This window comes from Odocoileus virginianus, chromosome 31 (assembly GCF_023699985.2).
Source record: "Odocoileus virginianus isolate 20LAN1187 ecotype Illinois chromosome 31, Ovbor_1.2, whole genome shotgun sequence".
In the NCBI taxonomy this organism is placed as follows: domain Eukaryota; kingdom Metazoa; phylum Chordata; class Mammalia; order Artiodactyla; family Cervidae; genus Odocoileus; species Odocoileus virginianus.
In genome coordinates, this window is record NC_069704.1 from 2,405,929 (window position 1) to 2,428,420 (window position 22,492).

The following is a 22,492-nucleotide window of genomic DNA, read 5'->3' on the forward strand; positions in this document are numbered from 1 at the left end:
CCAAACTTTTATGTTAGAATCCTTTATTTGTATTAATCAAAATAAATTCTCTAGGTGTAAATCTGTATAAAATATCTTCCTATAAAAATCTTCTACTTTTATACCTGGGCATTAAAGAGTGTTTCCATTCCAATTTTACTTTTCCTACTCAGAAGTCCCTCTTCTTGACATTAATAATTAACCAGTAAACCAACTTACCCAAGTTCTTCAATCTCGGTTTCTTTTAAAAGGAGAATAACTTCAGGAGGGTCATATCGATGGTTTACCACTACCTCCAGCATGGGCCTGTGGGGAATACTTTGCTTTTTAATCTTCCTGGGGAAAAGTTGGGGCCAGGAGCAAACGTAAGTAAAGGAAACTATCTTCATTTTTCAATGCATTTTATCAAGGTGATGAGTGAAAAATCAAATACAACAGACTGTGTTAATTTGTAAATTGCTTTCTACTTCTGGGAACACCAATAGTCTCATCTCCGAATAAGAAAATCATGCAGTATTTTGATTTGATGCGTGGCTAACAATATGACAGTTTTACAGGTTTGCCTTTTTGTGTTTTTTTTTTTTAACTGTAAATTTTTTTGTGTTTTTTTTTTTTTAACTGTAAATTTTGTATAGCGGTATTGCCTATTAACAATACTGGGATCATTACAGGTGAACAGTGAAGGCTTGGCCATATATATACGTGTATTCATTCTCCCCCAAACACCCCTCCCATCCTGACTGCCACATAACTTTGAGCAGAATTCCATGTAGGAGTTTACTGGTTAACCATTTTAAATATAGCTGTGTGTATGTGTCCATTAGGGGATTGTTATTTCTAAAACTTTACATGAGTGATTATTCAAATTCTTCTTCAAAAAAAAGCACACCTAAATTCAAGATAGCAAGCTTTCTTGCGTTGATTGCTTTTGCCTATTTGGTGTAGAATTTTCTTTGTGTTTTCTGTATACTGTACATAGTAGAGCAAGAGTTTCTTGGGGGTCAGTTCTAATACTGTGGTTTGAAATCTATTGATGTAATTACTTCTCAATTTGTGAGGTCGTTCTTCACAAATTACACACGATAATTTGTTGAAAATTATTATCAAAACAATTGTATTTAAAACTAGGTCTTAAAATATTGATCTCATATCTATAAATTATATCTTAGTACTGAAAAGGAGTTGGAGAGTATCTAATCAAAGCTATCTCCCATATAAGTATAAATCCAGACAGAGGAAGTAACTTGCCAAAGGTCACACCACTAAAAGAAACTGAAGTAGAATCTGTATTAAGGACTCCTCTTTATTGCTTCAGATTTTTTCCATTTTGTCATTAATGTACACATGTAAATATGTAAAATACACAATAAATGTCAATGTATACCTGAGATGTCATAAATTTTAGCACTCTCCCACCCCTAATCTGATTTTTCTCATATGGCCACCCCATTTCCTAGATTCTGTTATTCCTTCTTAAAAGACAGCCAACTGAAGTTCAGAGAGATTGGATTAAATGACTCCAGGTTAGTGGTGGAACTAGGACTAGAACCTAGGTCTCATGATACTGAATTTTTTTCTACTACACTGTACTGACCCTTAATAAGCACATTCTCTGTTTCTCTGAGAAAGTAAGAGTATACCATTTACAACATGGGAGTCAATAAATTTAATTGATTGATTCAACCAAAATTTTTGAGAACCTGGCACTGAGGATGTATTGGGTTGGCCAAAAATTTTGTTCAGCTTCTTGGGGAAAAGCTGAATGAACTTTTTGGCCAACCCAATAGTAGATGATATAGAGCATGCATTCAAGAAGGAGAAGAAAATGACTCAATGAACAAACCAATGAATGAATGAATGAATAAGGTCAGGTGGCTATTTGTACCATGAAGAAAAAATATAAAGGAAAATGAGAGGATAAAGAAATGATGGGGCACCATACAAAAGTGTAGACAGGGAAGATTCTCTATGGAGGTGACACTCGAACAGAGCTTGTAGGAAGTAACAGCAAATCCTGCAAATATTTGGGGAAAGAACATTCCAGATAGAGGTCAAGCTAGCATTTGTGCCTCTTTGCAAGCTCAGTGGCCATATTCTCTACAACTATTGAAAGAAAATAAGAAAAATATGAAATACTTTATATGATAGATTGTGTTAGCATTGCATCATTAAGGATCAAAATATGTATGAGTAGATGGTTGCAGAGCTATCTTTTAGGGACTTGTAAACTTGAATTACATGAATTAGCTGAAAGTTCCTTGGACAGCAAGGAGATCAAACCAATCAATCTTAAGGGAGATCAACCCTCAATATTTACTGGAAGGACTGATGCTGAAGCTGAAGCTAGAGTATTTTGGTTATCTGATATGAATGGATGACTCATTGGCAAAGTCCCTGAGGCTGGGAAAGATTGAGGGCAGAAGGAAAAGAGGGCATCAGAGGCTGAGGTGGCTGGACGGCATCACCAATGCAATGAACATGAACTTGGGCAAACTCCAGGAGATGGTGAGGGACAGGGAGGCCTAGCGTACTACAGTCCATGGGGTCACAAAGAGTCTGACATTACTGGGTGATGAACAACAAAAAGAAACATGAATTATTTTCTATTTCAACACTACTACCACATAGACAATCAAAATTAAAACAATAATAAACTGAAAAATATAAAACTTCAAATAATACCAATTAAAAAAATAACTTTTATTTCAGTTCAGTTTAGTCACTCAGTCGTGTCTGACTTTTTGTGACCCCATGGACTGCAGCAGGCCAGGCCTCCCTGTCCATCACCAACTCCCAGAGTTTACTCAAACTTATGTCTACTGAGTCTGTGATGCCATCCAACCATCTCATCCTCTGTCGTCCCCTTGTCCTCCTGCCTTCAATCTTTCCCAGCATTAGCGTCTTTCTAAATCAGTCAGCTCTTTGCATGAGGTGGCCAAACTATTGGAGTTTTAGCTTCAACATCAGTCCTTCCAATGAACACCCAGGACTGATTTCCTTTAGGATGGACTGGTTGGATCTCCTTGCAGTCCAAGGGACTCTCAAGAGTCTTCTCCAACACCACAGTTCAAAAAGCATCAATTCTTTGGCGATCATCTTTCTTTATAGTCCAACCCTCACATCCATACCTGACCACTGGAAAAACCATAGCCTTGACTAGACGGAGCTTTGTTGGCAAAGTAGTGTCTCTGCTTTTTAATCTGCTGTCTAGGTTGGTCATAGCTTTCCTCCCAAGGAGCAAGCGTCCTTTAATGTCATGGCTGCAGTCACCACCTGCAGTGATTTTGGAGCCCAGGAAAGTGAAGTCTGCCCCTGTCTCCGCCGTTTCCCCATCCATCTGCCCTCTCTCAGAATTCTCCACAGTTAGCTTTTATTTTGCATTTGTTCCTGGTTGTGCTGGCTCTCTGCTGCCACGGGGCTTTTCGCCAGCTGCGATTCCCGCCTTCCCACTCTGGCGGCTCCTCTTGCTGAGGAGCACGGGCTTTCGGGAGCTCCGCCTGCGGTGGCTGTGGCTCCTGGGCTCCTGAGGCCTACAGCACAGGCTCAGTAGTTCTGGCACACAGGCTTAGCTGCCCTTTGGTACATGGGATCTTCCTGGGTCAAGCCCATGTCTCCTGCACTGGCAGGCAGATTCTTTACCACTGAGCCACCAGGGAATCCCAGGCCAAAATTAAAATAGCGCCCCCCGCCACTAAATTTCTCTTGAAAAACTCTTGATAAATTCAGTTTAGCAAATGAAAGTGTTAATTCAGGAAACAGGTTGCTCAGGTTCAGCTCCTGATTCTGTAATTTAATAGCTGTGTGACCTTGGGCAAGTTGATTACCAGCTTCCTCCTCTGTAAAATCGGAGTAATAATAAGGTCTTTTTCATAGAATAGTTGTCACAGCACAGTGACATATATACATATATAAATACATATATATATGTATAGTGCTTAAAATAGTGCCTAGAACTGAGTAAGGTTTCAGTAAATATATCTTATTCTCATCAAACCTGAACATTTCTAATTTTCTGCTGTTCCTGCATAAGTACATGGGAAATTGAGAGGATGGTTGGAAAACTGGAGATTCTTTTACCCCTTTTACAATTTTTCTGTAAGTGGTTCCAAATTACTTGTCATGTAGAAGAATTACCAGTTGCTTTTAAAGTGTTTATTTGCTTCCAAATTAATTTCATTGTTATTAAAGACTTGCTGATTTTTAAAAGCCTTTTTAAATGTCATAGTGTTGTGTGCACGTGTGTGCTATGTTGCTTCGGTCCTGTCCAACTCTGTGACCCCTTGGACTGTAGCCCACCAGGCTTCTCTGTCCATGGGATTCTCTAGGCAAGAATACTGAGCGGGTCGCCATGCCCTTCTCCAAGGGATCTTCCCAGCTCAGAGATCAAACCTGCACCTCTTACGTCTGGTGCATTGGCAGGCAGGTTCTTTACTGCCAAGCCACTGGGGAAGCCCATAGTGTTGTGAGGAACCTGCAATAGTTCTGCCTGCTGCCCTCTAGCCCTAATCAGCTACTTGAATTATTCAAGCACCTTTTGGGTTGAAATGCACTTCTTTTTCTATTAATAGCATAGGTAGTTCTCAGTATTACAATTAGATACTTTTACAATATATAATTAATAACTTAGTTTATATTTGTAAGTTTTCTTTTAATAAAACTATGAAAATTCACCCATTTTAAGATTTCTATTTCAAAAACTTATATTGATTCATGTCCATTCTTGGTACATCACATAAAATATAAAACTGAGGGAACAGCCCACTGTTTGCAAACAGTTTGTAACCTTGACCTCAGTTATACACATAACAGAGAGTGAGGCCTGAATATAAAGACCTGCCTCATTCACTTATAAGCCATGTGACTTTGGTCCAGGTTAACCTCTTATCACTTGCAAAATAAGAATAATAATGGAGTCTACATCATTGGCCTGTTGTAAAGATTAAAAGAGTTGCATGTAAAGCCCTAATACAGCCTCTCATTTCTCATTTTTTGTTATTATCATTATGTTGTATGATTGTTATCATTTGTTCTGCAAGGACTTCCATAACTACTTTCATTTCTAAATGCATTTTCTAGCTCACTGTTATTCTATTCATTTCTTTATCCACCCACTGAAAGTGAAAGTGAAAATGAAGTCACTCAGTTGTGTCCAACTCTTTGCCACCCCATGGACTGTAGCCTACCAGGAACCTCAGTCCATGGGGTTTTCCAGGCGAGAATACTGGAGTGGGTGGCCATTACTTCTCCAGGGGATCTTCCCAGCCCAGGGATCAAACCCAGGTCTCCCGCATTGTAGGCGGACGCTTTACTGTCTGAGCTACCAGGGAAGCCACCCACTAGGATCACATAATAGTTCTAAGATTATTTCCTTTCAACTAATTCAGCAAACTTAATGAATCATAACATTTATTGCATACTAAGCATGCTAGATGCTTTCAGATAGATATTTTTATTTCATCCTTGCTGCTGCTGCTGCTGCTGCTAAGTCGCTTCAGTCGTGTCTGACTCTGTGCAACCCCATAGATGGCAGCCCACCAGGGATTCTCCAGGCAAGTACTGGAGTGGGCTGCCATTTCCTTCTCCAATGCATTTCATCCTTAGCACCCTGGTAAAGAAGGTGATTGGGCTTCTGCACTGGCTCAGCGGTAAAGCATCAGCCTGCCAATGCAGGAGACGTGGGTCAGTCCCTGGTTTGGGAAGATCCCTTGGAGTAGGAGATGGCAAAACCCACCCCAGTATTCTTGCCTGGGAAATCCCATGGACAGAGGAGACTGGCAGGCTATAGTTTATGGGGTTGCAAAGAGTCAACACAATTTAGTGGCTAAACAACAAAAAAGGTAATATTTAAGGTATATTATTTAACTTTTCAGAGAGGGTTAGTGACTTTACCATGGTCACTCAGCCAGCAGATAGCAGAGATGTAATTCAATCTCTGGTACCTATGTTCCTTTTTTCTGCGTCGGGCAAAAATATTGAACCTATTTATCACTTAAAGTTTTCCTTTGCTACAGAAGCTCAGGGAAGGTGCTATCACTACCTTTCTAGTGGTTAACAAAATCATCAGCTCTATTTCTGAAGTCTTAATTCCAAGCTATTTTTTCTTGGAAACCGTGCTGAAATGATTGTAGATCGCAAATAAATGTTAATTTTAAAATATCACTTCAAGTTGAGAAAAAGTCCCTATTGTAAATCTAATCTATTGAGTGAGATAAAAAATCAGAAATATAACAAAAATGTCATATAAATATACTGATCCTTCTCTTTCCTATTTCAATAGGTATGTCATTTCAGCACCAAAAGTATTCCGTGTTGGAGCATCTGAAAATGTTGTAATTCAAGTTTATGGATACACTGAAGAATTTGATGCAACAATCTCGATCAAAAGCTTTCCCGACAAAAAAGTTACTTACTCTTCAGGCCATGTTACTTTATCCACAGAAAATAAATTCCAAAATTCTGCTACCTTAACAGTATGTATTTATCCTTCAGTTTCTTTATACATACAGAATATTCTCAATAAAATGTGTACCCAGTTTGAATATTGATAACAGAGGTTTGATCATTTATAGCAAACTACCACTGTGTGAGTCTTAGATGATGTCAGTCACTAATGATGATATGGGTGAAACAGAAAATTCTAAATAGGAGAGTTGTATCTGCTTTTTGAGTAGTGTATGAAAACTTTAACATTCTTATTGGAAAATAAAGTTGTCCTAATGTGAACATATGGAGAAGGAAATGGCAACTCACTCTAGTATTCTCCTGGACAGAGGGGCCAGATGGGCTACAGTCCATGGAGTTGCAAAGAGTCAGACACAACTGAGAGACTAATACTAATGTGAACATATTTGGAAATGAGTGGAAAGTACTTGTTTACTGTGAAAATTACTAATGCAAAGAAACAGACCAATATGAACACGCATATTGATCTATCATGCATTGCCTACAAAAATCCATGGATGCTATTGAACATTTGTTTGTTTAAACTTCAATATCCTACAATCAAAACTTCTAAAACTAATAAATTATTGATTACTAAAGTGAATAGCTCTCATGTATAACCATAGTTAATAGAAAGAACAACCTGTATCAAATAAATTTTCCTTCTACTGGGCTTCCCTGGTGCCTCAGACAGTAAAGAATCTGCCTGCAGTGCAGGAGACTGAAGTTCGATCCCTGGGTCGGCAAGATCCCCTGGAGAAGGGAATGGCAACCCACTCAGGTATTCTTGCCTGGAGAATTTCATGGACAGAAGAGCCTGGTGGACTTCAGTTCATGGCGTCAGAGAGAGTAGGACACGACTGAGGGATTAAATACTGTTGCATAGTTTGGTTAGAGAATCGCTCATAATTCATTTCTTATTAAGAACTCTGATAACTAAAAATAACTTTCATACTTACTGTTTCTTTATCCAAGTGAAAAATATTGTTTTAAATTCTGATATAAATTTAAAAATAAAGAACCAAAAAATCAAAGACTTCTAGACTTGGAAGGGCCTCTGAGGCTTACTAGACCAGTGTTTCTTTAAAGTGAGTTCTTTAAAAAGAGATTAAACTTTGAAATTTTATAAAGAGCTGAAAGTTAGAATTATGTTGATATTTTGAGTTTATTTTATAAATGTTTTGATTTTCTAATCATACAAAAGTCATAAGCACAAGAATATTACACTGACTTTTAGGTCTGTACATATTTAACACTGTACTGAAAATATTTCTTTAGTTTGACGAATAACAAAAAGTCAACACTGAGAGTCTTCCAGAATATTTTATCCTTTTAAAAGGGGGTCTATATATTACTCAAATTTGAGAAACATTGATCTAAGTAAATTCCAACCAAGTGTAGGAATTCTTTGCTTCGCGTCCTTGATGATAAGTGCTCTAATCTTTTAGCAAACAGGTCCACTTATTAGGTTTATGAAGAAATAAAATTCATTTCCCCAAAGAGGACACTTTTATCTGCTGCCATTAGCCACAAACATGTGGCTGTTATCTTTAAATTTAAATCAATCGAATGTAACTAATATGAAAATTTCAGTTCATCACTCATACTAGCCATGTTTCTAGTGTTTAAATAGCTACAGATGGCATGTACTGAGCAGCATAGATATAGGACATTACCCTCACCACAGAAAGCTCTATTGAACAGTGCTAACTTAGATGGCTAATTTGGAAAAGTAAATTAGGGTGGGGAAATCATAAAAATTGATGCATATCTTAAGCATTTAAATTTATCTTAGCATTACAATGTATCTTTATTTGCTAATCATTTGATGTTGTGCCAAGGTCTTTTCTTGGGTCCACTTGCAGCAGCAAGCCTTATTCATAATGTGTCACACCTTTAACGAATCATTTGTTCTATAGTTTCTATTTCCTTGAAGTAGAGAAAAAACTTAGATACTTGCAAAGCAATCTGAGTGCAGAATCTTTATAGTTCTTACTACTTTTCCAAACGTTTACAGTACTGTCATAAATCTAATTCAGCATGGTTGGTTGTATTAATCAGCTTTTATCTCAAACTGGAAAGTGTACTGCTCAACTGTGGGAACAGAGGATTTAATATAATACAGTGTCCTGAACATCAGTCAGGATGTTGAACGGAGGGAATGGAGAACATGGACTAAGCCAGCTAAATGAAGAGGTTAAAGCTTGTTAAAAGAGCTGTGGTTCAGATGGTGAAGAATCTGCCCACAGTGTAGGAGACCCAGGTTCGATTCCTGGGTCTGTTCTTGCCTGGAGAATCCCATGCACAGAGGAGACTGGTGGGCTGCAGTCCATGGGGTCACAGAGAATCAGACACAACTGAGTGGCTAACACTTTCATAGTAGTAGTTTTGCTAAATGCGTATAAAATTTGGGAAGCATAGAACCAAAAAATTTTTAATTACTTAAAGCTAAATGTTGATTATGATGTTTGGTACTGAAGGGCTTGGAGCAAAATTTGTTTACTACTTTGGCTCCTATATTATTTTTTTTAAATAACATGTTTTATAACTTTAAAATTATTATAGACTTTCCCATCAACATTTTATTTTACAGATAGCACCCAAACAGTTGTCTGAAAGGCAAAGCTCAGTTTCACATGTGTATTTGGAAGTTATATCGAAGCATTTTTCAAAAGCAAAAAAAATGCCAATAACCTACGACAATGGATTCCTCTTCATTCATACAGACAAACCTGTCTACACTCCACACCAGTCAGGTAGAGTATAAGATATTTCTTTCTCTGGGGAGTAGTGGGAAGGCATGGACACTATACTGTAGAGCTTTTTTTCTTCAGGCTTGAGCAGCTAGGTAACTGAGGATGGCATTTATTTAAACTGAACTTTGGAAGTGGGGAAGAATTATTTATTTTAAATTCTTATTTTGCATTGGAGTAAAATTGATGGACAAAGTTGCGTTAGTTTCATGCGTACAGCAAAGTGATTCATTTGTATGTATACACATATCAAATTATTTTCACTTTTAGGTTATTACAGAGGTCCCTGGGCTATACAATATAGGTCCTTGTCGGTTACCTAGTTAAATATAGTAGTATGAACACTACCACACTCATTTTATGAGGACCATCACTGTGACAACAAAAGCAGGCAAAGATACCACAAAATAAGAAGGTGACAGGCCAATATCACTGTGAGCTTTTTAACACTTGAATTTAAGTGGAGATGGGTTTCCAACTTGATCAAAAGAATCTCAATCCCCGGTGATTTTTACACTTATAAATATAATTTTAATTTTAAATTCATATGGAAATTGTTAAATAGTTGTACGGAATTTAGTTTTAAATTTAAATTTTAAATATAAATCTAAGATTCATATGGAAATCACAAAAATCAACAATTACATTATCTACCCTGTCAGTTTTCCCATGTAGGAAAAAAGCTATTTAAGAATTGTGAAATGTAGTGTTAGGTTTTATTATTGAACAAGCATTAGAGGTAACTGCAAATATAATTTTGGCAATGTGAAAATAATTCATTATAAAGTAGCAATCATAAAAACATTCTATTACTTTGGAGCTAATTCTCAAATTCAGAAAAAAATCAAACCCTATGGTATCAGATGTTTCAGCAAAAAGTAAGTGAAGTCACATAAATAAATGGATATTAATTTTCTAAGGCGATCCACCTAAAGAAAGTTCCTAAAAGAACACTGTTTTGTAGTAGTGGTTTATATTAGTGGTTTGTATTAGTCCTTTCAGAGGGGGAAAGGACAGGGTAGCCAATCAAGCCCCTGATTGGTGAGTGACTGGATTTACTCCCAATGAACGAAAAACGAAACACAGAGAAGTGTGAATGCTGCCCACATGTGTTCACGTATCTGCAAAATCTTCAATTCCTCCTTCACTCCCTGTTGCCGAAAGTAACTTTTGAGCAAATCAGGATGGAATTATAAGAGAACTGTACATGGAAGGGGGAGGTTCTGGAGTTTCAATAATGGCATTATTGGTGAAGGAAAGAGGACAAGAGGCCAGTTTTGTTGAAAACCTGTCAGGAGTATGTACTTGCTACATGTTGACTGATGCTGATGACAGTATGGAGTGGAGTGGGCCTGCACCATTGCCTTGTTAGCAGGAGTTCCTGTTATGACCAGCTCAGAAAGAAAAGGCCTAGAGAGATTGGGGTATCGCTTCCAGCTTGGACATAATATCATTACCAGGATAGCATCCTATTGACTCCAAGATGACTTGGTGTTCATTGAGATAGTCTCTGCCCATAAAGTTTGAGCCCTTTTTAAACATCATACCCCGAAACAAATATACTCTCACCCTTGTCCTCCTCCCATATTAGAGGATGCTTCTTTAATTGGGTCTTGTTGACACTACTTACCATTTAGGGTTCTCATCCTTTTTTTTTCCCTTGTTTAATTTTTGGCTGTGCCCCATGGCATGCAGGACCTTATTCCCTGACCAGGGATTGATCCTGTGCCCCTTGCAATGGAAGCATACAGTCTTAACCACTGGCCCTCCAGGCAAAGTCCCTAGGGTCCTCATCCTTATCCATCAAGCAGCCTGATACCCAGACCCTGGGACTTCTGTTAACTCTCAAGGTTTTCCTTAAGCCCCACTTGTTATTTCTTTATCAGAACTTTACCATAAAAATATGTAATGTCTTCATCTTAGAATAGAGATGAGAGATCTCTAAGATCTCTCTACGACCTAGTCTATCTTAGAATAGATCACAGAGAAAACCAGAGCACCTCCTCTAAATTTTGACTCATTAATGAGAGGTAGTGAAGTATGGTTGTGAATAGCAGGCTCTGGAGCCAAATTGTCTGGGTTCAAATCACAGTTGGGGCTCTTATTAGCTCCATGACCTTGTGTGAGTTAATCTTCCTGAGTCCCGTTTTCCTCATCTGTATAATGGAGATAGTAATAGAACTTACCTCACAGAGTTGTTGTGAGAGTTCGGTGAATTCATGTGTATAAAGCACTGCAAACACTGCCTACCCCAGAGTAAGCGCCAGGAAAGCATTTCCCATTATCATTTAATCTATGGAATAGCACAAAGCCTTATTTACACAGAAGAAAAAGAATTACTGAAAAGTAATACTTTTAGAAATTAATTACATCTTGCTATTTATAGCTCTAATGTCCCAGTCCTCACATTTTAATCTGAAGATCCTTGAGGGATTTTTCATATAAGTATCTTTAGGATAGAGGCTTAGATCTTCAAGGCTTTACAGGATAAAGGATTTCAGAATATTGACCAAAATACTTCCAATTTCACATAGCCTGTGTCCTGCCTTCCCCTCCTGCCTCATCACCCACCATGCTGCCCCTTGTCCGTGGACACCAGCCAAACTGACCTCTTTTCAGTTGCTTTCTTACGCCATTTTCCGGTCCGTAGTAAGACCTATGGACCTCTTCCTGGCACATCCATGCACCTTCCTTGCCTTCTAAACTTCCACTCAGCTCTGCCGTGCCATCACACAGAGGGCAGCATTCTCTGCTTCAAACCTCCCTCTGTCACCCTCAGAAAGCCGGGGAGTGTCCTCTGTAGCATTTCCCACCCCTGGAATTTTAGTTACTCATGGGATCTTGTGTTTGCCTCTCTGTTCCACTCCTTTAGAGGAATTCCACGTCTGATTTGTCCCCATCATATCTCGGTGCCTAGCACAGTGTCTGCACATAGAAGGCATTCAATATATATTTTAAAAGTCTATAAGCTATACCTTTGGTACAAAAAGCATTTGTGGAACTTGCCTTTGATATACCATCGCTATGAAGACAAGATTAATTTTCTAACCTAGCAGAAACTGAGTTAGAAAGTGGACAAGTAGTAGCTATACAAATAATAAAAAATAAAATAAAAATAATAAGCATTTATTGGTTAGTTATTATGTGCTGGGTTATGCAAAGCTTTGTCTCATTTAGTCTGACGTGCTATGAAGCAGATACTAACAGTGCTATGTTACAGATGTGGGACCTAAGGGGTGAGAGGGATTAAGTATCCTGTTCTGGGTCACATTAGAAAGTGACAGAGATAGGAATGAAACCAAAGTTTTAAATGCTGGGGCCAAACTCTTAACTTTTGCGGCACACTGCCTCCGGCAGCATCCGCAAGTGCTGATCCACATGCATCCCTGAGTGAGGCTCAGGGCTGGACCAGGTATGTTCATAAGGCAGGAGGGAGGACTCAAGCTGAGAGACGGAGGTGAGGGGACAGCAGGGTAGAGGGGTTTACTGAGCATTTCGTTTTGATCTTATGGTCTCAGTGAAATGAATTTTAGAGAGCTTAATATGTGGCTTCTTAGGTAGAGCTTTGCATAATACCGGCCCTTTAAAAGGTTTATGACGTCAGTTCAATTTTATTTTGTGGTTAAAGTTTTGCCCATGAAATGATTTGAGCATCAGAGAAACCCTAGAGAAATTATGTCATTGGAAGGAATTAAATCAGCATGTCTCAAGCAGCTAAGAGTCAAAAGCTAAGCAGATGTGTTTGTTTAAAAGGTGGGCATCTATTCCCTGACAGAAAGAAGTGGAAGAGAACTAATTGTTATTGAGCCCCCTGCTGTTATTCTTTTAACAATGAATGAATAATTGTAGGATCTGGCTCAATAAATATAACAAAACTGTACAATTCAAAACTATCCTTAGCAATAATAAGAGACAATTTGGGGCCTTGTTGTAAGAGTGTATAGTCTGAAACAAAACACCTAATTTTTCATTAAAATCTTCAATTCTGAGACAATTTATTATACCCCCAATGTAACCACGCCAGTATTCTTGGGCTTCCCCTGGTGGCTCACGTAGTAAAGAATCTGACTGCAATGCAGGAGACCTGGGTTCGATCCCAGGTTGCGTTGGAAAGATCCCGTGGAGAAGCACATGGCAGCCCACTCCAGTACTCTTGCCTGGAGAATCCACATGGACAGAGGAGCCTGATGGGCTACAGGCTATGGGGTTGCAGGAGTTGGACATGACTGAGTGACTAAGCTCAATATAACCATAGGGTAGACATCACTATTTTACTACTATGAAATTTTTTATAAATATTGGCCTAATTACAGATATAACTAATTTTGTACTATATATTTGTTCCCCAAAAGATATATGCAAATACATTTTCATAAAGTGAACTATTCTTTAAATTCATTAGAAGTAGCTCTTTAAAGGAATCCAAAAGGATTCTCTTTAAAACAAAAAATTTTTAGTGATGTGCTAGGAAAGATTGAAGGCAGGAGGAGAAGGGGACGACAGAGGATGAGATGGTCTGATGGCATCACCTTCTCAACGGACACGAGTGTGAGCAAACTCCATGAGTTGGTGATGGACAGGGAAGCCTGGCATGCTGCAGTCCATGGGGTTGGAAAAAGTCAAACACGACTGAGTGACTGAACTGAACTGAACTGAACTGAAAAGGATTCTCAATAAAAGAAAACATTTTTAGTGATGTATTTGTCTACAAGCTAACATTTTCTTTCTTTTAAATACGAATTATCATATATGATTATGTACTGAATCTTTAAGATGAGGCTCATCTCTTTTAAGGATGATTATTGCAATATCAAAATACTGTGCTTCACAAAGTTATTGATGATATCAATTATTCTTACAGTAAAGGTTAGAGTTTATTCACTGAATGATGACCTGAAGCCAGCCAAAAGAGAAACTGTCTTAACTTTCATAGTAAGTATGTTTATTTAAATAATAATTTTATATAAAAATTTTAAACTTATTTAAATTTTCATTAGGACAAGATACTTTGTTCCATAACCCTGTCCTGACACCATACTAATTTATCCAATGTTCAGAAATGGTTATTGAACACCTTCTGTGTGTATAACATTGTAGGTTTATTCCCTTTGCAATATGTAAAAATCTCATGAAAATGAAAGTCTCAACAAGTTATGGTTTTGAACCAAGTCATTTAAATACGTCCTTCATGATACATTTCTTAAAGACCACCCCTCAATCACTAAGAATTAGTGAATTAATCCATCAATTCAACTGAGAATTAGTTGAATGTCTATTAAGTATGATATTTTTGATCTGCACAATACAAAGTAAAGAATTACAGCCTGTGGCACGTACACTTGAGGAGCTTAGACCTTAGTAACTAGCACACACTAGCACGTGGAAAACAGTTCTAGCCCCATGAGATAAAGATCAACAATTACCAGCGTGTCATGAGCCGTGATGGACATGACAGATGTGTGCAATAAATTCTCGTGGTCTTCCCAGTTCACGTCAAAACCCTACAAATTTTTGTGAGGAATTAACTGCTCACCCATTAGCAGTAGGTCCCTCACTGCAGGTTGCAGCACGTTTCTACTCAAGGAACCAAAAAAACAGAAATCTTAACAGAACACGAGTGAAAAAGAGGGCTGTATAGGAATAACCTTGAATCCTTTATAACTTACTAAAATTATGAAACTTTCATAAACTTTCATATCTGACTATTTTATAATGAATTATTTGAGAAGCATTAGTGTGTTTCAAGATTGTGGTTGATAATTATTGACATAACCTGTAGACTTACAAAATTTCTTGCTAATAAATGAATTTCACAGCATATTTGCTTTAGAATGTTCCAAATGAACACATACAAAATTTAGATTCCTGTATCTGTAAAGTGTGTAAGCTATTATTTGGTTCATTATAACATCAGTTTTTGTCATAGTTATTTTTTTTAGCCATACAATAGATAGTTGAATCTCCTCTAGATAATTGAGGCTAGGATACCCTGGACACTGATTTACTTTTTTTTTTTTTTTTAGTGAGGCAGGAGATGGAAGAAAGTCAAAAAAGGAGGAAATGGCTTACATGAGCCATATTTGCCTTTCACAACATTTAAATGGTTTTCCTCCTTCATATTTAATTTGAAGATGTGGATTTTTGTTAGTAAATATTTCTATCAAAGACAACGTAATCAGTTAGTTTTTAAAATGTGATTTATATGCTTGGAAATTGTCTGTTTTTATTCAAAGGATCCCGAAGGATCAGAAGTTTACATGGTCGAAGAAAATGATTATACTGGAATTATTTCTTTTCCTGACTTCAAGATTCCATCTAATCCTAAGTATTTTAAAGTTTTGTTTTGTTTTTTTAAATAAAGTTTTCTGTAAGGCATACATCTGGAACGTTTGGTTATGAGGTAGATAACCAGTCAAATAGAGCCACCTAGTGTTAACAGAAAGTAAGTGTAAAAGAAATGAAGATGTGCAAAGTCTTTCCCATCTAATGAGAATCGAGGCTCAACTTCTGGCAAAACAAACAAACCACTCCCAATACTTCTCACCAATCTTCTTTACATGTAGAAATTCAAATTTGGAAGAACAAAAAAATAGTTCCCAGGCCTTTTTTTCTCTATCAAAACCATCAACCTTCCAACCTTCAAGGAATCTAATAGACTGTCAGTCTAAAAGGCTGGTGTTGTCCCATGTCTTGCTATGACCAATAAAAATATTGTCTCCTGTAGTCTTTACTGCATAGACTACCAGAAGACAGATTTCAAGAGGGAAGATCTTAGTAAAGTCATTTCCTCCATTTGGTCTCATGCTAAAGGATTAAGAACATGTTTAAACAGAACCCAATGTGATAAAAATTTAGTGAACACATTCCTGGGAAATCCAAAGTACAACGGGAATGAGAAATTTAAAATAGAAGTAAAAAATACATAGTTGCTGCCTCCAACGAACTTAAAGGAGGACGAATAAGTGCATATAAAAATGACTGCAATATCACTTTAAAATCTTCTTACGGTCATTTTTGCTCTGCCCTCTAGAAGGGAGTTCATAGTTTATTCACTGTACTGAAGATCTAGAAATTTGGATGAAATTGAGGGATTTACATAATTTGGGCAATTTTAAAATTGTGTACCTCCTTGAAAATATTCCATAATAGCAAAGAATTGATCCAATTATTGTATAACTATTATCACTTCTCCAACTTCATCTTATGCCAAGTGGTAGATTATGCTGGATTATGCATCAGCCATGGTAGCCTCCCATGACCATCTCTTTCCTACCCCAGTACTTTCTCACAGGTTGTCCCCTCTGCTTAAAACGTGCTTCACCTTACTGCTCACAAAGCTGGCTTCCTCTCATTCTTTAGGACATGGGTTAAATGCTCTCTTTTCAAAGAGGCTATCTTGGATGCACATCGAATGTAGTCCCTCTCTTCCTTTTTCTTTTCTCTCTCCTTTTAATTTCTTCTTTTCTTCATGGCACTTATCTCAGTTTTGTAAGTAATTCTTTATTAATTTACTTGCCTTTACTCCCCACTAGACTATAAATTTCTTGAGGACAGGGGTCTTGTCTGTATTGGCCACTTTTGTATCACTAACACCTCAACATAACAGGCACATTTCATGACTTCCATAATTTTAAATATTTTGCTTCCACAGGTACGGTGTGTGGACCATTCAAGCTAAATATAAAGAAGACTTTTCAACAACTGGAACCGCATATTTTGAAATTAAAGAATATGGTAATTTCTGATGATTAAAAGTTTACCTATATAGAGTTACCATTTTTGCAATAAATCTTTTCACGAATGAACTTAATGCAAAATCACTCCCAGATGAAGATGAGGCTGCTTGCTGTTATGGTTAGAAGTACTGATTGAGGCAGTGGGAGGAGTGGGCCTTGTCTGAATGCCTAAGCACTGGGTGTAGCTGCCCTGTTAACCTTGAACATGCGCACCAACCCTCTGGACTTGTCTTCCTCATCATAGAGCTCCAAGAGACCTCGCCCCCTGAGGAGCTTGACTGGTTCAGGTCCTTTCCAGAATTAGGACTTTAGGAGAAACTATCAGAGTTGAGGTGAACAGAACATGGTAAGACTAACAGGTGACTTACTCACTTCATCACAACCCATTAGTGACAAAACAGGAACATTTGCATTTCCTTACCCCTATTTTCCTTCTGACCCAGAAATTCCTAATACATTGATCCAAAAATATCAGATGTTCTTAGTGAACATCTTTGCTTTGAAACATCAACATTACTTTGAAATCAATCATATTAATGGATTAATAATTAACATATAAACCGCTTAACCTTTCCATTTCTTGTAGTTGTTTACTAGAGTATTTGTGTGCTCTGATATAAAATTTAACTTTGTTTTGCTTGAAGTCATTTTTTAATTCCCCCAATAGAATCATGATAATGTGGTGAATAAACAGTGACAAAACAAATTTACTACAATGAAGCTCAACTTTAAAGATTATAGGCTCTAAATAACATATAATCCTAACTGGTCCCCTTTCCTCCAGGCGTTTTTGCTGCTTCTTGCACACATCTGAAAGTTATCCACCTCTTATCATCTGCAGCCTCGCTTCGAGTTTATCACCAGGCTCCCTCATGGAGTACTGCAAACCCACCCTCAACCCCCAGTTGTTATCTCTGCTTTGGAGCTATTCTCGCCGTCATGTTATTTCATTATTGAAGTCCCCAGTGCCTCCTCATTCCCACCTCCTCCTCTGCCTCATTCATACCACTCCAGTAACCGTGACTTTGCATGTGATCTGCCTACAACCCCCTCTCCCTCCCTCTCACCCAGCCAACTCCTACTCACCTTCAAGTCTCGGTTGAAAAGCCATTTATTCAGTGACGTTTTCCCTAAATTCTCTTTCCTGGGAAGGACTACCTGTAGTCACTTATAAATATCAGCTTTCATAACGGTCTTAAGTGTTTGTGTAATTGTTTGCTTACGCTTGTCTTCCCTGCTCGACTGTGAGCTCATTGAGGGCAGGGTTTGTCTGTCGTGTTCACTGGTGTATCCCTGTTGGTAGGAGTGTGCAGGCTACAAGGCAAGTAGGTACTGGATGAAAGGATGAAATATTTTCCTCTACTTCGTATCTTGGAGAGAACGTATCTGCCTTGATCTTTAATAACATAGGAATGCAGCCCAGAGCAACAGATTGCATTGCTCTTTGACTTGTGTTTTCTCCCACATTGTAGGCAGATTCTTTACCGTTTGTGTTACCCGGGAAGATCCTTTCACTATCTAGAAAACATACAAACCGTATCTGACCCCATCGCACGTACTCTCATGTGACAGTCTTTACCTACAGTATCAAGGTCGTACAATCACCCAATTTCTGTTAAGTGTTGTGCAGGTTAATAGAATCTGTAAGCCTTACTAACCAGGCCGTGTTAAAACAAAGAGAAGACAGTGCTATTTTGGACAACTGAAATTGTTTTCTCTTGGGCAATCAAGATACCAAAGAGACAGGAGAAAAAACCCTCCTTCCTTTCTGCCCTAATTTTTAATTCTGCATAAAGCTGCTTTCTTGTAGCTAATTGTAAGCTCTCGCTTATTGACTAAAGTGAGAGTTTTACGTTGGAACTTGGAGACTGGATGGATTTTATCTATTAGGCAAAAAAGAGAAATGTTAAACAAGCAAGAAACTTCTGTTTCCATTTTCAATTTAGTAAACCTTTGTTGAGCACGTACTATATTTGTGGCTCATGAGAAGGGTGAGGGGGGAGACATGCAAAAATAAAGAGACTAGTCTTTTTTTGTTTCAAGGAGCCCATCCTCTAGGGGAGGGAGTAGTCGATTGGCTCTAAGTGCTGAAATCAAAGCCTGAGTAAAGCTCTTCTCGTGCGTGGCGTGTGAACGAACCTCTGATCGGTAGAGCAGGAGGCTCCCCAGAGGCCCTGCTGATGATGCCAGCAGTGACAAGGTGGATGCTGTGTTGATGCCACAGCTTGTCCAACTATGCCAGAAATAGGTTGGTGCTTTGTTTTAAAGACTACTCTGATTCAAATGGTAATGTTGCTTCTTCGCTTTTATTTTCAGTGTTGCCACACTTTTCTATCTCAATAGAACCAGAAAGTAATTTCATTGGTTATAAGGACTTTACTAGTTTTGAAATTACTATAAGAGCAAGGTAAGAAAGTTTTTTGTTTTATTTTGTTTTCAGATTTTTCAGTTAAACTGAGTGCTAAGTTTGGTGACATTTGCCCAAAGTGAGATCTTTGATTTTTACCCCCAGTTTTATTGAGATAAAATTGACATATGACATTGGGGAAGTTTAAGTTGTACTGTGTGGTGAGTTGATACATTTATATATCGCTGAGATCTGTGATTTAGTGGCAATGTCTGGCATGACTTTGAAACTACCTGACTGCGAAGACATCACGCCTACAGTGTATTTGCTCATACTGATTTTAGCTGATTCCGATTTTAGGCTGGTTGATTATTCATCAACCAAAAAAAAAAAAATCCTAAAACTGTAAGTTCAGTGTGTGTTTAGGAAGCAGCATGCCTTAGGATACTGGGACTGAGATGTAAAGCTTTAACTTCTTATCATTTGTAATGGCTTCATCAGCCAGCTAATGCTGCATAACTACTTTGGGACGCAGTGCCTTAAAACCGCAACTATTTATGAGTCAGCTGGGCAGTTCTGCTACCTGGGCCAGGCTGATGTCAGTGGGGCTCACCCATGTGCCTGCAGTCAGTTGGCAGGTCAGCTGGGGGCTGGCTGGTCTAGGGAGGTCTTACTCAGATGCCTGACAGTTAACTGGCAGTTGACTGAAGCTCCAAGGATTACTGAACCATGTGTGTTTCTCATCAACCAACTGGCTAGCTTGTAGCAGCAGCAATGTTCAAAGAGAGAAAATGGGAGCATAAAAGTCCTTCTGAGGTTTACACTTTGGGACTAACACACCATCACTTCCACCACATTCTTTTGTTCAAAGCAAATTACAGCACCAGCCTGAAGGAAACAGACTGTCTTCACACCCTTTGCATGCAAAGAGCTGCAAAGGCAGTAGACACATGGGAAGGTGGAGAATTGGGATTATTTTTATAAGCGATCTACCATTTAAAAATGACCTAATATAATTATTAAAAATAATAACCGATTTATATAACTATATATGTCAGGCACTTTTCAAAGCATTCTGTATGTATTAGCTCATTTAATCTTTACAAAACTCTGTGTGATAGATACAATTACTATCTCCACATTACAAACAGAAAAACAAATATACATAAATGTTAAGTAATTTGCCCAAGATCATATAGCTAATAAATCACATAGTCTCTCTTGTTCCAGAGCCCATGCCCTCAAATGCTTCCATGTACTGCCTCTCTTACTAGCATTTATTCCTCAAACAGAGTGTTGGTCACTTAATCTAAGCCACTGTAAAAGGCCTACTTGACAGAGAAGTGTAGAAATGGACTCTTTAACAGAGAGACTTACTTTTTTTGTTCAAACTACGAATAACAAAAGATCTTGCTATCATGTTTGCTACACAGAAAGTTTTCTTTATCAGTATGTTAATTCTAAACTAAAAAAGGAAATATGTAGTTAGAGTTTTCAAAAAAAAACTTATATAACTGTGAGACTGGGCATGCTGCTTTAAAAGATGTAAAAGAAATTAAGAGCAGTTCTCCACTGTTATCAAAATCATTGAGGAAGTGATGTGTTTTGTAAGAAAGAGGCCCAGACCTGACTCTTTTGATCTCCTCAAGATCAGTTTATTTCATCTAGCACATAGTAATAAAAATCTGTACTTTGGCTTTATTATGGTGGCTTCATGAGGATGAAATGTGATAGTGGATGGAAAGGCACTTTAAAGTATTTCAAATGCTTTATGATTTTAAATTGTTATATTTTGTCTGGATTTTATTATTGTAACCGTGATAGCAGAACAATTTTATGGTATGATTGTTTGACAGATATTTTTATAATAAAGTCGTCAATGAGGCTGACGTTTATATCTCTTTTGGAATAAGAGACAACTTAAAAGATAACCAAAAAGAAATGATGCAAAAAGCAATGCAAAGCACAACGGTAAGAGGTTCGCTTGTACCTAAAAATCCATCATGAATGCTAGAGATGGAAAGTCACTTCTGTATCATCTAGTCCACTGTATTGTTTCATGTAGGTGTGGAAATTGAAGCTTAAAAACCTTCCATTGTCTTCTCACTATCCTGAAGATAAAGTTCAGTTCCCTTGCCATCAACCCCCCTGCCAGCCCATCTCTCCCTTTCTTCTCCCTTGCACTGGTCAGCCCAGTTTTTCAAACCTGCCCGTCTCTCTGGCCTCCAGGTGTTTGCAGAGCTGCTCCTTCCGCTAGGGAACGCTTTCCCTTTGTCACCTCCTGCCTCTTCTCAGTGGAGCGTGTTTCACACTTTATGTTGCAGTGGTTTTCAACCAAGGGTGATTTTTTAACCCCAGGGAGACATTTTTGGTTGTCACGACTGGGCAAGAGGGTCACACGCGCATTTAGTGGGTTGAGTCCAGGGATGTTGTGAAACTCCTTCAGAGCAGCGGTACCCCCTGCTCTGAATTACCCTGCTCTGCAAAGAATTACCCTGTCCAAAAGGTCAAGAGTGCTGAGGTTGAACAACCATTACAATTAGTAATGCTTTATTTACTTTTTTATCGTTCTCTACACAAAACTCTTTGGGGGTCTGAATCATTCCCACTATATGCCTAGAGCCAGCCTGGTTGCTGGCAAAAAGGAGGTGCTCTATGAAAATTTGTAAGTGAATGAATGAACGGTGGACTCACTGAGAAGTTACCGGTCCGGAGTTAAGGACTAGTGCTCGCTAGAGCTCAGAGGGGTGCCCTGCTGCCCTTGCCCAGGTCAGTGTCCTCTGCATCTATCCTCTGGGTGGGAAGGGCTCATCTCATTTTCTTCACCACTGCACTCACAGAGCTTGTATCATCAGTTCGTTAGCCCTGCTCTTTCAAAGTACAGTTTTATCTAAGATGTAAGTGCCTTTTTTTAAATGCAAGATTCTATGTTAAACACTGAGATTTAAAGCTACATAAGACAAAAATCCCTGGCCTCAAAGTACTCAATTTTGGAAGAAAAAATAAGGCAAAATCTGTTTTACTGTTGTGGTTAATAATTAAATAATATCATATGCTTCGCTGGTGCTCAGACAGTAAAAAATCCGACTGGGGTTCAACCTCTGGGTCGGGAAGATCCCCTGGAGAAGGAATGGCAACCCACTCCAGTATTCTTGCCTGGAGAACGCCGTGGACAGAGGAGCCTGGCAGGCTACTGTCTGTGGGGTGGCAAAGAGTCAGACCCGCCTAAGTGTTAA

The 22,492-nt window shown here is 38.3% G+C and overlaps 1 protein-coding gene across 1 annotated transcript in view; it reads left to right on the forward strand.

Moving 5' to 3' along the window:
* The first annotated feature begins 231 nt into the window (after window positions 1–231).
* The window catches only part of C5 (complement C5), an 85,910-nt gene continuing 63,649 nt past the window's right edge, over window positions 232–22,492 (forward strand). Inside the window, 8 exon segments of the mRNA XM_020893602.2 lie at window positions 232–344; window positions 6,257–6,449; window positions 9,014–9,176; window positions 14,035–14,105; window positions 15,407–15,498; window positions 16,825–16,907; window positions 19,226–19,316; window positions 21,113–21,227. Of these exon segments, the coding sequence (XP_020749261.2) occupies window positions 280–344; window positions 6,257–6,449; window positions 9,014–9,176; window positions 14,035–14,105; window positions 15,407–15,498; window positions 16,825–16,907; window positions 19,226–19,316; window positions 21,113–21,227 (873 nt within the window). The 5' untranslated portion in view covers window positions 232–279.